The sequence below is a fragment of the Physeter macrocephalus genome, chromosome 8 (genome assembly GCF_002837175.3).
Source record: "Physeter macrocephalus isolate SW-GA chromosome 8, ASM283717v5, whole genome shotgun sequence".
NCBI classification, from domain to species: domain Eukaryota; kingdom Metazoa; phylum Chordata; class Mammalia; order Artiodactyla; family Physeteridae; genus Physeter; species Physeter macrocephalus.
The window spans coordinates 72,920,510-72,938,557 of NC_041221.1; the positions used below are offsets into that span (position 1 = coordinate 72,920,510).

The 18,048-nt window shown below is 36.2% G+C and overlaps 1 protein-coding gene across 3 annotated transcripts in view; it reads left to right on the plus strand.

Annotated features, from left to right (window-relative positions):
* Window positions 1–18,048, plus strand: part of BDP1 (BDP1 general transcription factor IIIB subunit) — an 87,209-nt gene that overhangs the window by 47,633 nt on the left and 21,528 nt on the right. For 2 of the 3 annotated variants that reach the window (XM_024119802.2, XM_028492963.2), the window contains exons 23-30: window positions 1,202–1,403; window positions 1,661–1,851; window positions 2,683–3,070; window positions 7,243–7,368; window positions 11,890–11,926; window positions 12,410–12,502; window positions 13,813–14,035; window positions 14,391–14,545. In XM_024119802.2, the coding sequence (XP_023975570.1) occupies window positions 1,202–1,403; window positions 1,661–1,851; window positions 2,683–3,070; window positions 7,243–7,368; window positions 11,890–11,926; window positions 12,410–12,502; window positions 13,813–14,035; window positions 14,391–14,545 (1,415 nt within the window). The remainder of the gene's footprint in view (window positions 1–1,201; window positions 1,404–1,660; window positions 1,852–2,682; window positions 3,071–7,242; window positions 7,369–11,889; window positions 11,927–12,409; window positions 12,503–13,812; window positions 14,036–14,390; window positions 14,546–18,048) is intronic. The other variant, XM_024119804.2, reaches the window with a different exon arrangement.

The following is an 18,048-nucleotide window of genomic DNA, read 5'->3' on the forward strand; positions in this document are numbered from 1 at the left end:
TTTATGACGTTTATTCAAGCTTTTAGCTTTATCATGACTGATACTTTCTTCAGAGTATATATTCTGTATAGTTTTAAGTTAGCTTATTCTTATGTCCAGCAGTTTCTTACCCCCTTTCAACCCCAGTAGCACATTGAGCTTATATATATATATATATATATATATATATATATAAAATTCTTAAGTACCTTTGTAGAATCACACTTGACCTTAAGTAGCTTATACTTAAGTTAAATATAACATGTTTTCCCAAATACATTAGCCTACACTGGAATGTATTAACCAGCATCATTACTTTGTTAGAACTTCCTGTGAACTTCCTTGGTATTTCACTGCTGGAAGAACTTAGCAGGATTGGAACATTTGGAAATATAACTAACTACTTTCTCTTGTAGGTAATTTATTACAAATATTACTTAAGATTAGTCTTTAATACAGATCTTTCAGAGAACTTATGATCGATACTTACAGACCCAGTTTTTCTTTATAAGTATCCAGATTTATATTAGTTTTAAACTTGCTAATTCAGATCCTTGCCAGTTATTAAATATTTTCCAGGAAACCTTAAGGCAGCTGTTTGTGTTGCCTTGGGAGCTATGGCTACTCTATTGAATGTTAAAACCTTGTCTTTCTCTGATTTGGCAGATACAAATGGGTTATATTGAGATCCTTATGACACTGGCTGTCAATAAACCCTTTTCTATGAAGTGACAGGCATGTGGTAGGAGAACAGACTCTAGCTTTCAAGCCTGCTCTTGAACCAGAAGGACCAGGGTTGTTGTGACCATTGTATATTTGTTCATGCTTCAGAGCCCAGTTGAAGCATTTGTTTAAAGTGTCATTATGAAGTCCATCTTCACCTACTGGCATTTTTGTTTTGTATCTAGTTATTTCTCTGAAAATTACTTAAAGTAGCATACAACGACACACCAGAATCGATGAATGAAAGTTAAAAAAAGATTAAATATTATTGTGAAAGTATTCCCCAGGTTATATATAGAAAATGGAAGTTATAAAAGCTTCTATGTTCTTTCTTTCATATCAGCATGTGTGGTTTCATTTTATATGTTTAGTTTTATAGCCTATTTATATATAGTCCTTCGAACATAGAATTGGTTTGTGCCCAAAAATTGTTTAACAGCAGATACATCAACAGGAATTCTGATTTTCGTTCTTCAACATGATTTGTATTTCATTCTAGACATGAACATAAAACATATGTTCCTAGTCCACCACAAATGATAAGAATGCAATTCCAAAAGGCTAAGCCAAATTTGGGAAGAACACAAGGTAAGAAAGAGGACTCAGGCATAGAAAAAGACAGAGCAGATCAGAGTAAGGCAAGGAAGCCAGAAGATAATTTGCTGCAGCATGGAGATTCTGACACCCAGCTTCTTCAAAAAGTAAGTTTGAAAAAAATAATTTATTAGTGGGCTCTATTTTATCAATATCATGAAGGAGAACATTAAAAAAATAGTTTTGCCTTTTGTACTATAACTATTTTCATGAAAATTGATTGACTTTCCAATATTATGAAAGTTTAGAAACCAGTCACTTGTGTATATGTGTGTAAGCTTAGCGCTTTAGGCCAAACTACCAAACCAAATTACCATACAGATTGTTTCCATGGTAATATTAATTGTTTCTTCTTAAATTTAAGGGAAAAGCTGAGTTTCTGACATCTCTGGAGATTTCAGCAAGAAAAGGTTCTGTAGGTTCCAAGGAGATTGGTTTGGCAAAAAAAGATGCTCAATCAGAAGTTGGACCATCAGGAAGTGTTGGAGAGAAAACCATAGGCGATAATTCTATGTGTTCAGTTGTCGAAGAGCAGTATGTCAGTAAACCAGCAAGGTAAAATTTTATTTAACAAGTACTTTCAGAATAGTAAATACAAGTAACTTATTCTTAATGGATGTCCTACTCTAACTTATTGATAGAGTAAAAAGATGGTTTGTTAACAGAAGTATTGGTTGTTTTTTATTGGCAGGTCTGTTTCTTTCCCACTTTTGATTTTTATTTACTAAAATTTCCTTTTTTTATGATCGTCTCAGAAAGATTTTTCTTTCCTACATTTAAAATTTATGGGTGTTGTGTATATTAGACATGAGCAGAAGCCTGACGAAAGAGTAGTACATATTACCTAAATAACTAGGGTGCTGATTCAAATTGGAGTCACAAACACAAGTGAAGGGCACCTTTCTTCCACAGTTTTCAAGGAAAGTGGAAGGGACCCTAAGTTCTAAAAAATGTTGTTCTGTTGGATTTCCTCATTCTCCTTTTTTCTTTTGACCTAATCTGTTTACCCAATAGGATAAACCATATCACTTTTTGGTCTCATATTCTGTATTTATTGGTCCAGTGTTCTTGATCCCATTTTCTTCTAATAATTTCCAGTGTTGTATTTCATCACCACTTAAATAGCAAGGGGGAAAAATGGCTCAGAATTTAAAACTTACTGTGAAAAATTTGTAGGTAGATAACTAATATTTAACTTTGAATGAGAAACTAAATCCTAACAGTAAATTCCGTTCATTCTTGTCATAGCATTAGTGTTTGATAGAATGGGTGGTGGGCATTTTATATTAATGGCTTGAATTAAGATTTCACTTTATAAGTTCGATTTTCATTAAAATTATCCTTGTGCATGTAATGACTATGTTGCTATTTTGATTAAACCTCCAGCTCTCCACAACTGTTAAAAGAATCAAATTATTCTAAAATTGCTGTGGATCGAAGAACAGCTCTCTCTTCTGCCTCTGAATGTAAGATAGATCGTAGTGAAAGGAGAATGCGTCGAAAGATTAAACCAAACGTCCCCAAAGGGCGTGGATCAAAACGAATTCGGAGTAAGACCTCTAAGAAGGAACCTAGAGCTTCTAAGCCTGTGCTGGTGACTCTTCGAGCTTCCCAGGAAGAAGACGAAGATGATGCGGAAGACTTTGAGTCTGACTATGAAGAAGAAAGCTATCATCTTGCTCCAGAAGAAGTTAACAAAGCTCCAGTGTTTGTACCTGTTGGTCTCAGATCTCCTGAACCGGTTTCTGCTCAGATTGAGGAAACCATGGAAGAGGTAGTTTGAATTTTGAATCCTTGGAACTTTATCTTACTTGTTTTTTGCTTTTAGTGGATCATTATCTCTTCTTTTAGTGAGTATTAGGATTTGAAGATTATTAGAGTAATTTTTTGGGGGCCTGCTGCATAGCCTAGGAAATCAGTAGAAATAGGCTTGTGTGATAGCCTGTGTTTACTCAGCGCCTGCAACCCAGGCCCAGCCAAGGTAATCAGTATAACAATACTGAGAGAAATCTAATTTCACTTGTATCTGGGGGCTACTTAATCTCCTTTCTGGTTAATTAAAAAAAAAAAACAAAACTTGGCAGATGTTTTCTATTAACTCTTTGTGGTAAGCTCAAGTTAAGCTCTGGTTGGTAGAGAAGGTAGAAGGGACATATTTCTTTCTCTCTCTCTCTCTCTTTTTTTAAAATAAATTTATTTATTTTGTTTACTTTATTTTTGGCTGCACTGAATCTTCGTTGCAGTGTGCAGGCTTCTCATTGCGGTGGCTTCTCTTGCTGTGGAGCATGGGCTCTAGGCGCGCGGGCTCAGTAGTTGTGGCTCACGGGCTCTAGAGCACAGGCTCAGTAGTTGTTGCGCCTGGGCCCAGTTGCTCCTCAGCATGTGGGATCTTCCCGGATCAGGTCTTGAACCTGCGTCCCCTGCATTGGCAGGTGGATTCTTAACCACTGTGCCACCAGGGAAGCCCTCTCTCTATTTTTAATTGTGGTAAATTACAGGTAACATAAAATTTACCATCTTAGGCATTTTAAAGCCTACAGTTTAGTGGCATTAAGTGCATCCATTCACAGAACTTTTTTTCTTCTTGAAAAACTACAACTCTGTACCTATTAAACAATAATTCTGATTATCCCCTCCTCTCTAGCCTGTGGCAACCACTTACTCTAGGTCCCTCATGTAAGTGGAATCATACAGTGTTTGTCCTTTTTGTGACTGGCTTATTTCACTTAGCATAATGCTTTCAAGGTTCATCTAAACTGTAGCATATGTCAGGATATCCCTTTTTTTTTCTTTTTTTTTTTTTTTGGCTGCATTGGGTCTTCATTACTGCACACGGGCTTTCTCTAGTTGTGGTGAGCAGGGGCTACTCTTGTTGCAGTGTGCGGGCTTCTCATTGTGGTGGCTTCTCTTGTTGTGGAGCATGGGCTCTAGGCGCGCAGGCTTCAATAGTTGCAGCGCATGTGCTCAGTTGTGGTGCGTGGGCTCTAGGGTGCGCGGGCTTCAGTAGTTGTAGTGCACGGGCTCAGTAGTTGTGGCTTATGGGCTCTAGAGCGCAGGCTCAGTAGTTGTGGTGCATGGGCTTAGTTGCGCTGCGGCATGTGGAATCTTCCCAGATCAGGGATCGAACCTGTGTCCCCTGCATTGGCAGGCAGATTCTTAACCACTGTGCCACCAGGGAAGTCCAGGATGTCCTTTTTAAGGGCTAAATAATATTCCATTCAGTATATACAGTACCACATTTTGTTTATTCTTCTGTGAGTGGACAGTTGGGTTGCTTCCACCTTTTGGCTATTATGAAGAACACTGCTATGTACATGGGTATACAAATATCTCTTCTAATCCCTACTATCAATTCTGCAAGTGGAAATGCTGGATAATATGGTAAATTATAAATTGATGTTTAATTTTTTGAGCAACCCCCATACTGTTTTCCATAGCAGCTGCCTTATTCTACCATCCTATCAATAGTGTACAAGGGTTCCAATGTCTCCACATCCTTACCAACACTTGTTTTTTTTTTTTTTTTTTTTCTTTGATAGTAGCCATCCTAATGGATGTGAGGTAGAGGAACATATTACTTGAACTTACTTTAGTATGAAAGCCCCTTCTCTTTTGCCTCTTGGTCTAACTTTGTAACTTCAAAGTTTTCTGTTCTGCCTCAATTTTCAGTAACTTATTTTGCTTATAGAGCATCATATCGGAATCAGTTTTGTATTCATGGTAGATTTAAAAGCCATTTGAATTACAAATGGAATTCCAAACTCACCTTTTTTTATTCATTGTTAATAATACCATGTGAAATGTTATAAAGTTAGTTGGAATGGTTGAAACTAAATAAAAATGATGTGAAGTGGTTTCTTGTAATTAAAGTTCAAAGTAAAGATAATGAATTTAAATTTTGGTTGAAACCAAGAAAAGGTAAAAGGAAGGTTAATTTTGTGCAAGGACGGCTGGTTACCACTGCATGAAAATTCATTTAGCTATATGTTTTGTATTTTACAATTTCTTTGGGTGAAAGGCAAATTGCTCGTGAAAACTAATACTAGAAATTAACTTCTGAAAATCAGGTTCTAGGATATATCCCTGAATTAATACAGAATGCCTTCTTTTTAAAAAAATTAATTTAATTTATTTATTTAGGCTGTGTTGGGTCTTCGTTGCTGCACGTGGGCTTTCTCTAGTTGTGGCAAGCGGGGGCTACTCTTCATTGCAGTGCGCGGGCTTCTCATTGTGGTGGCTTCTCTTGTTGTGGAGCATGGGCTCTAGGCACACAGGCTTCAGTAGCTGTGGCACGTGGCCTTAGTAGTTGTGGCACACGGACCCTAGAGCACAGGCTCAGTAGTTGTGGCACATGGGCTTAGTGGCTCTGAGGCATGTGGGATCTTCTCGGACCAGGGCTTGAACCCATGTCCCCTGCATTGGCAGGCGGACTCGCAACCACTGCGCCACCAGGGAAGCCCCCTAAGTTGTATTCTTAATGGCCAGTTTACTAAGGCAGGGAAATTTGTTTATATGTTAGAAAATGTCCCCTTTAAAAAGCATTGAAATGCAATGGCATATTATTAAATCATAAAGGGATCTAAAATATTGATATATATTTCAACATGAACCTTGAAACCGTGAAAACATTATGCTAAGTGAAAGAAACCAGTTAACAAAAAATCACATATTATATGATTCCATTAATATGAAATGTCCAAAATAGGAAAATCTTTAGAGACAGATAGTAGATCAATGGTTGCTTAGGGATTTGGAGATGAGGAGTTAAAGGAGTCGGTATAGGGTTTCTTTTTTGAAGTGATAAAAATGTTCTAAAAGTAACTATGTTGATGGTTGCACATATCTGTGCTTCCATCACCAAAAAACATTGAATTATACAATTTAAATGGGTGAATTGTATGGAATGTAAATTATATCTAGATAAAGCTGTTAAAAAAATAAAGCTTTGAAACTGTAGTGCTTACAGAACCAACTTTCAGTTACCTAGAATATTCCCATTATCCCCCCAATCCCAGCTTTTCAGAAAGTATTTTGTCTTTTCAAATCACTTGAACTTTTAAAATTCATCCCAGGCCTATAGGATATTTGCAAAGATTTTTCGCTAATTGCATCTGAGCAGACAGACACAGAACACATAGGTGTTACTATAATAAACGTCTTCAAAGGTAGATTTTCAAACTTGACTGCTCAGTTTCTACTGAATCACAGTCTTTTATACTCATCTCTCTGTTAATAAGGGAATAGGAGCCAGACTTCCTTGTTTATAGTCTAGGAGGTAAATCTTAGTCTTTTTAACCCCCAGACTGTAGGGATCTTTGAAATAAGCCTGCTAAATGAAGAGTAAATGTGAGTGGACTTGTTATTTTACATGGCCATTCATCGCTATGAAGAATCATACAGGTTTTGGGGTTGTGGGAGAGGGTAATTGCCTTGGTGGGTCATGTGTGTGATAAATCTTTTTAAATGCTTTCAACTCATCTCTATGATAGCACTTGGAACAGTGTATAGTTGATTACATGTCTGTTTTTCTTAGATTGTGAGTTCCTTGCGGGCAGGGACTGACTTGTCTTATTGAGCTTTGTATTCTTGTACCTGTAACCCTCTAGTTTTTAGGAAGCATTTCATAAATGTTGACAGACTGATGAGAGAAACTGTGGGAAATTAGGGACAAACTGGGGATAATGGAAAATGAAATGCTAGGTACTAAGTAGATTAGGTCTGGAAGTTTTGCTTATTGTTTGTAAGAATCACAGACCCCTCAAAAACATTAAATGTTTCACTTTTGCCAAGTTGATGTCAATCAGTTTAAAAATTACTATATTTCAGTTTTTAAAATCATGTATAAATGTGAATTATTTCTTCAGTTTAATATTTTATTTTATGATTCATTTTGTTTTTCTGTGATAGTATGCCAAAATGAAATAATGAAACTTTTCATTCTGACAGCTTGAAATACCCATGAATATCCCAGATGTAGGATGCATAGCTGTTGTTGAACATCAGCTCTCATCAAACATAGATTTGACTACTCAGGAAATGAAACAAGAAGAAAATTTGAATGCATTATCAGTTGTAAGCATCCATTTTAATATGTTTTATCTTTAATTCTTTGTTTACTTTCAAAAGACTAAGTTTATTTTGAAAGCTTTAGGTTTACAGATGGTTCTTAACTAGTATGATAGAAATTATTCTATTATTTCTAGGAGCTGTAAGTATGAATGGTAGAAACTAGTGAATAATTCATAGATTTTATATTTGACTTGAAAAGCATAGATTCCTGTGTGTAGGAGTAGCTCAATATCTTCATGGGCTTATGATAAAATTCTGATGCATTAAATGTATACTAAATGTAAATTATTTCAAACATACTTAGTTGCCTTTTGCTTGGCACTCTTCCTTATTTAGTTGGTATTTATCTTGTTTTTGTAAATGAAGACTTACAACTTTTCCAAAAACAGTTTTATTAAGATACAATTCATACACTATACAATTCATCCATTTAAAGTGTATAATTCAGTGACTTTTAGTGTATTTACAGCTATATGCACAATTTTAGAACATTTTCATCACCTCAGAAAGAAGTCTTATGCCCAGTGGCAGTTGTTCCTCCATTTCCTTCCAGCCTTCCCCAGGCCTAGGCAACCAATGATCTACTTTTTGTCTCTATAGATTTCTCTATTCTGGAGATATACACACAGTACGGTCCTTTGTGCCTGATTTCTTTCACTTAGCATAGTGTTTTCAAGGTTCATTCATGTTGTAGCATGTGTCAGTACTTCATTCCTCTTTGTGGTCAAATCATATTCCATATGAATATACTACATTTCCTTTATTCATTCATCTGTTCATGGACATATAGGTTGTTTCCATCTTTCGACCATTATAAATAATGCTGCTATAAACCTTTGTGTACAAGTTTCTGTATGGACATATGTTTTCATTTTTCTCGGGTACATTCCTAGGAGTATAATTGCTGTGTCATATGGTAACTTTGTTTAATCGTTTGAGGAACTAGCAAACTGCTTTCCAAAGCTGCTGCACCATTTTATATTCCCACCAGCAGTGTATGAGGGTTCCAATTTCTTCACATCCTGACAATATTTATTTGATTTTTTGGATCTAACCATCCTAGTAGGTGTGAAATGGTACCTCATTATGGTTTTGATTTGCATTCCCTAATGATTAATGATGTTGAGCATCTTTTCACGTGCTTTTATTGGCCATTTTTATATCTTCTTTGGAGAAATGTCTATTTGGAGTCTTTGCCCATTTAAAAATTTTTTTGGTCTATTTGTCTTTTTTTTATTGAGTTGTAAGAATTTTTGTATATTCTGGATACAAGTTCCTAATCGTATATGTGATTTTCAGAATTTTCTCTCATTCTGTGGGTTGTCTTTTCATTTTCTTGATGGTTTCCTTTGGAGCAGGGGTCCCCAACCCCTGGGCCGTGGACTGGTGCAGGTCTGAGGCCTGTTAGGAACCGGGCCACACAGCAGGAGGTGAGCAGCGGGTGAGCGAGTGAAGCTTCACCTGCCGCTCCCCATTGCTCCCCAACACTTTCATTACCACCTGAACCATCTGCCCTCCTCCCCCATCCATGGAAAAATTGTCTTCCATGAAACCGGTCCCTGGTGCCAAAAAGGTTGTGGACCACTGCTTTAGAGTACTTGGACTTCATTTATCTATTTTTTTCTTTTGTTGCTCATGCTTTTGTTGTCATATCTAAGAATGTTTTCCCAAAACCAAGGTCTTGAAGATTTACTCCTGTTTTACATTTAAGTCTTTAATCCATTTTGAGTTATTTATTTATTTTTTGGCCACGCCACACAGCTTGCAGGATCTTAGTTCTCCGACCAGGGATTGAACCTGGGCCCCCAGCAGTGGAAGCATGCCAGGGAATTCTCCCCATTTTGAGTTAATTTTTTATATGGTGTGAGATTAGAGTCCCACTTCATTCTTTTGCATGTGACTATCTAGTTGTTGCACCATTTCTTTGAAAAAACTGTTCTTTCCCTATTGAATGGTCTTTTATTTTTGTCAAAAATTTGTTGGCTGCAGATATGTGGACTCTCAATTCTATTCCATTGATTTATTTGTCTGTCTTTATGCTGGTGAGGCTCTATTGATTTGTTGCTTTGTAATAAGTTTTGGAATTAAAAAGTGTAAGTCATCCTATTTTATTCTGTTTTTAGGATTGTTTTGGCTATCATGGGTCCCTTGCAATTCCATATGAATTTTGAAATCAACTTGTCAGTTTCTACAAAGATGTCAGCTGAGATTCTGGTTGGGATTGCATTGAATCTGTAGATCAGTTGGGGGAGCAGGTGTTGCCCTCTTAACAATGTTTGAGTCTTTCAGTCAATGAACATGGGATATTTTCCCATTTACTTAGCTCTTCTTTGATTTCTTTCAACAATGTTTTGTAGTTTTCAGAGTATGAGCTTTGCATTTCCTTAACTTCATTTTCAAGTGTATTGTTATTTTTGATGCTATTGTGAATGGAATTGTTTCCTTAATTTCATTTTTGGTTTGTTTATTGCAAGTTTATAGGAATACGTTTGATTTTTGTATATTGGTCTTGTATCCTGCAACTTTGCTGGACTCATTTATTAGTTCCAATAGTTTTTTAGTGGATTCCTTAGTATTTTCTACATATAAGATCATGGCATATGTGAATAGAGATAGTTTTACTTCTGTCTTTCTGTATTACTTTTGTAGGGCTGCTGTAACAAAGTACCTTGAACTGGGTGGCTTAAAACCACAGAAATTTATTCTGTCATAGTTCTAGAGGCTAGAATTCCAAAATCAAGATGCTCCTGGTGATGGGTGCTTCTGGTGGCTCTGAGGTAGAAATCATCTTGGACCTTTCTCTTACCTTCTGGCAGTTGCAGGCATTCCTTGTCATTCCTTGGCTTGTGGCAACACAAGTCCAACCTTTGCCTCCATTGCCACATGGTGTTGTCCCTGTATGCGTGTCTGTGTTTCTTTTCTTATAAGGGCACCAGTTTTATTGGATTAAGGCTAACCCTAATCCACTATAACCTCATCTTCACTTGATTACATCTAGGAAGACCCTATTTCCAAATAAGGTCACCTTCACAGTACTGGGGGTTAAGACTTCAACATATCTTTCTGAAAGACGTAATTCAGTTTATAACACATTCTAGTCTGGATGTCTTTTATTTCTTTTCTTGCCTAATTACCCTGTCTAGAACTCCAGTACAATGTTGAATAAAAGTAGGGGAAAGCATCCAGTCTTTCACCATTAAGTTTGATGTTAGATGTGGTTTTTTTCATAGATGCCTTTTTTCAAATTGAAAAAGTTCCATTCTGTTCCTAGTTTGTGTGAGTGTTTTATCATGAAAGAGTGTTGGAATTTGTCATATGCTTTTTCAGCATCTCTTGAGATGATCATGTAATTGTCTTTTATTGTATTGATATGACCTATTACAGTGATTGAATTTTGGATGTTAAACCAAAAGTTGCATCCCTGGGATAAATTCTACTTAGTCATGCATATAATTTTTTTTTTGATATTTATTTATTTATTTTTTTGGCTGCATCAGGTCTTCGTTGTGGCACATGGGCTCCAAGGCGCGTGGGCTCCGTAGTTTGTGGCATGGGGACTCTCTTGTTGAGGCACGTGAGCCCAGTAGTTGTGGCACGCGGGCTTGGTTGCCCCACAAAATGTGGAATCTTAGTTCCCGGACCAGGGATCGAACCCCCGTCCCCTGCATTGGAAGGTGGATTCTTTACCACTGGACCACCAGGAAAGTCCCCGTGGCATATAATTTTTATATGTTGTTGGATTCAGTTTGCTAGAATTTTATTGAGGATTTTTTTGTCCATATTCATAATAGATCCTGACCTATTATCTTTGATGAATCTGACACCAGGTTCTTGTGGTATTAGGAGCTGAAAGCCCTCCAAGTGGGGCCTGCAGGGAGAAGGGACCCTGTTTTCCTGCCTCACTGAGCTGGAAGGAGGGAGAGAGCAGTCTTAGCTCAAATACCACAGACTTTCACCTTTGTTACTGAATTTTCAACAATTTTATCGAATATATGTGCATCTTACACCCTTAGGACCATTTCCAGAGGCTTTAAATGGTGGTTCTTTAATAAATTTTACCAGTTTCATTGGGGAGAGGGTCAGCAGAGCTCCTCATGCTGTCATGCTGGACATAGATCCTATAACTTCTTAATTTATTAAAATTCATTTAATTTTTAAGCCACCTAGTAGTGTAAAAAATTTGTGATATGTTCAGACCTTGGTTTCCATTGAGTCAAAACTAGCAGCAGATGTGACTAAAGTTGAAGGATTATGAAATTGAAGAAGTAAGAAAGGCAGATGCTTTGTTGCATATGATCAGAATTAAAATTTGCATATAATACAAGCAAAAGGTAAAAGAAGGAGCAAGAGATGAAAATATTTGGCTTTTAAATGATTTCTGTTCTTGTTTATGAAATTTTATGAATATAAATTTCCACTCCATTGTAACCAAAAGCATAGAAAGACCTGTAAAATGTAGTGCTTTGAGATATAGAACATGTGTTTGGGAAAATACCTAAGCTATTAGTTTTCTTTTCCTTTTAGGAAATGACCACAGGTGAACATTCCCAAGCTGAAACAGGTAACTGTTAATAAGGAAACAGCTAAAAACACTTGGTTAACACCAACGAACAGAGTGATTTAATAGTGGTGGTAATTAGTAAATGAGTCAGTTTGCTGGAGAATTGAATGAAAAGATCCAGCAGTTTGAATATGTTATCTCTAGGAGAAACTTGGGTTATTGGAATGCTACTTTAGAGAGTGATTAAATGTTTGATAAAGAAGTATTTATTTTCTCTGATTTGCACAGCTGTATTTCCCTTGAAGGTATTAAGTTATTTAATGAGAAGGAGGCATTTTCAGTGAGTAAAAGTCAACAGTTGATGCTCTATTTATAGTATATAAGCTGAATGAAACACTACCCTAGTAAGGGGTTAGTGGTATGGAGGGTTTTGAAACTTGTTACTAGAGGATAAACACCTAAATTAAAATTCTTTTCTAAGCAACCAAACATAAATTTCCCGATTCATTCTTCTATTTTAATATTGATCTGGTTTTTCACAAGGTACCAACGATGGAAGCACTGAAGCTGCCATAACTTTACTTACAATGGGAGGTCTGGTGTTGCAGTCAGAGATCAGTACAGAACAGAGTGATGGTAAGAATGAAAGATAAGTCCTACCAAAAAAAGAAACCTTTAAAATCCAACTTTTAAGAAATATACCCATATTTGAATATTAAGTGAATATCTACCTTTTACATTTGAAGTTGGCATCACTGTGTTATTTTTCTGGAAAAGGTAATATGTATGCATTGATCCATCCTACTTACTACTTACTTAGCCCTCTAATGGCCTCCATTTCCATATAGTGCACTGGGTTTATTAAGGATAATGTGTATTTGTAGAATAGTTAATCTAGTGAATCCTCTACCTTTATCATCATAAACATCATTGGTTAACTGAACTCCTTAATCACTGATCTCTTCACACATGTTTCTTTAGCGAAGGAGCTGCTGCTTTAGATAGTCTTCACAATTACATGACAGTCAAATACAGTATGAAGGGGCAATAGTAGTCATTGAGATAATTTAGTTTAGACTATTCTGTTAGTTTGGACTGAGCCAAAAAATATGTCAACCCAGACTCTTAGTATTTTCTTTTAGGCTATGGTCTTTACTATCAAAGTACCTTCTACTTTACATTAAATGGATAATCATGTTACTTATAATCCTGTTAATCATTTTAACTGCTGATGAGTGACCTGCCATTTGTTTTAAGTGTCAGATTTCTTGGCCCATAACTATATATTTATCAGAAAAGTCTCTGACTTGTGTTCCCTATAGGGCTCCTTTTTCAGTGGCAGAGTATTGCATTGTAGCCTGTCACAAATGTCTAGAACATAAAATTCAGGTTTTAAAAAATTACAAATGAAGATAATCCTATCTGGAAATTCATCTGAGGTTATATAGTTACTGAAAGTAACAAAAATATTTATTTTTAATTATAATAACAGAAAAGTTTCAGTCTATAAGAATTATTAAACTTAGAACATGTCAGATCTCTGGCATGAAATATGAGGTCATAAAGTTAGACTTGGAGCCAAAAGGAGCAGACTTTAAAAATAACATAGATAGTCAGTTTCTCAAATGTGTTTTACCCATTTTATCATTCTGCTAGTCCTCTCCTAATGAATTGAATAAATCTTTAGCACATTGTTTACTCAAAAAAAAAAAAAAATTAGGGAATTCCCTGGCGGTCCAGTGGTTAAGACTCCCTGCTTCCACTGAAGGGGGCTCGGGTTCAGTACCTGGTTGGGGAACTAAGATCCTGCATGCCACGTGGTGCAGCCAGAAAAAAAAAAAAATTAAAAATAACATAGAATTTTACTGTTGCTGCATGTTGAAGGATTTATTTGGACATCTATTTGTATTTGGTCAATTTTAATTTTCTGTTTTTTTCTGCAATAGGAGTGTGTGTACTTCCTGATGTTCATTCAAACGATAAAAGCCATGTTCCTTTTTGCCCAGATAATACAAATCTCAAAATTGTTCATGAACGTCAGGAACCTTCTTCACCTATCCGTAGTACATCTCCAACAGTAGAAGAAAACAAGATTATATTGGATGAACAGAGTACTAAAGAAGAAATTGGTTTAATGGAAGAAGTAAAGGAAAACTCTATATCATCCAGGTTTATTTTGCTTTATTAAACTATTATTGTTTTTTGAGTTTTACAAAATAAATTAGTGTTCAATTAATAAATATATATAAACCAACCATCAATTTGGCCAATAGCTTTGAGTAACAAATAAATGTAAGGTGGGCAGTGCTAATTTTTCACCCTTTAAAGTAAGGTTTAGCAGATTTTGATTTTAGTTTAATGGTTTGCATATTAAAATTACCACAATGGGTGTTTTAAGCTTTAATGAAACAGTTTTATGTAAATATAGTCCCAGTTTTACAGACATGGTCCAGATTCTTACACAGAATCCTGAGAGAATTCTTACACAGTTGATCAATTTCCCTTTCTTCCCATCTCTTTCTAGGACAACTTCAGAAGTGACCAATAATTTGAGAATGAGAAGTAGATTTGCCAAGCCTAAGCCAAATCTTAAGAAAATTTTAGGGACCAGCAGGTTTGGTGCTCATCAGGAAGTTCCCAGTTTGTTTGTAACTAAAGGAGAAGTGGAAATTCAAAGAGGTAAACTTTATTGTTCCCTCGAAAGTTACAAAATTACTTTGACCCAAGAAATTTCGTTAGCATTTCAAATGGAATATTCAGTTGTTAAAATTATTTTAACTATTAAAAAGTTAAAACATACAGAAAGTAGAATGAGCTATAAAAGAAATACTCATAAACCCACCAACTAGTTTCAGTAATTATTACCCTTTCACTATATTTACTTGATCAAACTTTCTCTTCATATATATTTTTTTGTGTGTGTTTATACATGAATACTCAAGCAAACATCTTTTAGGCATACATGCATGTGGCAAAAAACAAGACAGTAGCCAAAAGTCAAAAATTTTAAAACCTCCCTCTTCCTTGGTTCCCAGCCCCTAATCCCATTTCCAGTATCAGTTTTTATTGTAGACTTCTAAAAATGTTTTATACACATAAGCATCTAAATAAGGGTGTGTGTATGTATATACACACAAGCACCCATATATATACATACGTACATATATATGTATACATATTTATATTCCTTTCAGCAAGAACAAAAATATATGTATACTATATCATATATACTATTCAGCACTTCTTAAAAATAACAATTTTTTTGAGATAATTCACATACCATAGAATTCACCCATTTAAAGTGTACGAGTCAGGATTTCCCTGGTGGTCCGGTGGTTAGGACTCCGTGCTTCCACTGCAGGGGCACGGGTTCGATCCCTGGTCAGGGAACTCAGATCCCATAAACTGTGCTGAGTGGCCAAAAAAAAAGCGTACAATTCAATGGTTAGTACATTCAACTTCTGCGTATTGTAAATAATGCTGCTAAGAACAGTCATTTATAAGTTTTTGTGTAGACATATATTTTTATTTCTCTTGGGTTTATACCTACAAGTAGAATTGTTGGGTCATGTGGTAATTCTGTGTTTAACCTTTTGAGGAACTGCCAAACTGTTACAAAAGTGGCTGCACCATTTTATATTTTCACCAACATTCGGTGAGGGTTTCAGTTTCCTCTGCATCCTCCCAGACACTTGTTATTATTTGTCTCTTTGAGTATAGCTATCTTAGTGGGTGTGAAGTGCTATCTCATTGTATGTGTGTGTGTGTGTGTGTGTGTGTGCGCGCGCGCGTGTGTGTGCGTGTGTGGGTTTTAATTGGGGTATAATTGCTTTACAATGTTGTGTTAATTTTTGCTGTACAATGAAGTGAACCAGCTATATGTATACATATATCCCCTCCCTCTTGGACCTCCCTCCCACCCATTTAGGTCACCACAGAGCACCGAGCTGAGCTCCCTGCACTATACAGCAGGTTCCCACTAGCTGTCTGTTTTACACATGGTAGTGTATATATGTCAGTCCCAATCTCCCAATTCATCCTACCCCCCTTCCCCCCCACCCATGTCCACACGTCCGTCCGTTCTCTACATCTGCATCTCTATTCCTGCCCTGCAAATAGGTTCATCTGTACCATTTTTCTAGATTCCACATATATGCATTAAAATATACAATATTTTTCTCTTTCTGACTTACTTCACTCAGTGTGACAGATTCTAGGTCCACCCACGTCTCTACAAATGACCCAATTTCGTTCCTTTTTATAGCTGAGTAATATTCCATTGTATATGTGTACCGCATCTTCTTTATCCATGCATCTGTTCATAGACATTTATGTTGTTTCCATGTCCTGGCTATTGTAAATAATGCTGCATTGAACATTGGGGTGCATGTGTCTTTTCCAATTATGGTTTTCTCAGGGTATATGCCTAGGAGTGGGATTGTTGGGTTGTAATGTAGTTCTATTTTTAGTTTTTTAGGGAACCTCCATACTGTTCTTCATAGTGGCTGTATCCATTTACATTCCCACCAACTGAGCAAGAGAGTTCCCTTTTCTCCACACCCTCTCCAGCATTTACTGTTTGTAGATTTTTTGATAATGCCATTCTGACCGGTGTGAGGTGATACCCCATTGTAGTTTTGATCTTCATTTCTCTAATAATTAGTGATGTTGAGCATCTTTTTATGTGCCTCTTGGTCATCTGTATGTCTTCTTTGGAGAAATTCCTATTTAGGTTTTCCGCCCATTTTTTGATTGGGTTTTTGTTTTTTTTTTTTTTTGATACTGAGCTTCATGAGCTGTTAGTATATTTTGGAGATTAATCCCTTGTCAGTTGCTTCATTTGCAAATATTTTCTCCTTTTCTGAGGGTTGTCTTTCTGTCTCCTTTATGGTTTCCTTTGCTGTGCAAAAGCTTTTAAGTTTAATTAGGTCCCATTTGTTTATTTTTGTTTTTATAGTCATTACTCTAGGAGGTGGGTCAAAAAGGATCTTGCTGTGATTTATGTCAAAGAGTGTTCTTCCTGTGTTTTCCTCTAAGAGTTTTATAGTGTCTGGTTTTACATTTAGGACTTTAATCCATTTTGAGTTTATTTTTGTGTATGGTGTTAGGGAGTGTTCTAATTTCATTCTTTTACATGTATCTGTCCAGTTTTCCCAGCACCACTTATTGAAGAGACTGTCTTTTCTCCATTGTATAGTCTCGCCTACTTTGTCATAGATTAGGTAACCATAGGTGTGTTGGTTCATCTTTGGGCTTTCTATCCTGTACCATTGATCTATATTTCTGGTTTTGTGCCAGTACCATACTGTCTTGATTATTGTAGCTTTGTAGTATAGTCGGAAGTCAGGGAGCCTGGTTCTTCCAGCTCCGTTTTTCTTTTTCAAGATTGCTTTGGCTATTTGGGGTCTTTTGTGTTTCCATATAAATTGTAAAATGTTTTGTTCTAATTCTCTGAAAAATGCCATTGGTAATTTGCTAGGGATTGCATTGAATCTGTAGATTGCTTTGGGTAGTATAGTTATTTTGACAATATTTATTCTTCCAATCCAAGAACATGGTATATCTCTCTGTTTGTGTCATTTTTGATTTCTTTCATCAGTGTCTTATAGTTTTCTGAGTACAGGTCTTTACTGTTTTTTTCCAATTTGGATTCCTTCTCTTTCTTTTTCTTCTCTGATTGCCATGGCTAGGACTTCCAAAACTATGTTGAATAATCGTGGCGAGAGTGGACATCCTTGTCTCGTTCCTGATCTTAGAGGAAATGCTTTCAGTTTTTCACCATTGAGAATGATGTTTGCTGTGGGTTTGTCATATACGGCCTTTATTATGTTGAGGTAGGTTCCCTCTATGCCCACTTTCTGGAGAGTTTTTATCATAAATGAGTGTTGAATTTTGTCAAAAGCTTTTTCTGCATCTCATGAGATGATCATATGGTTTTTATTCTTTAATTTGTTAATATGGTATATCACATTGATTGATTTGTGAATACTGAAGAATACTTGCATCCCTGGGATAAATCCCACTTGATCATGGTATATGATCCTTTTAATATGTTGTTGGATTCTGTTTGCTAGTATTTTGTTGAGGATTTTTGTGTCTATGTTCATCAGTGATATTGGCCTGTAATTTTCTTTTTTTGTGATATCTTTGTCTGTTTTTGGTATCAGGGTGATGGTGGCTTC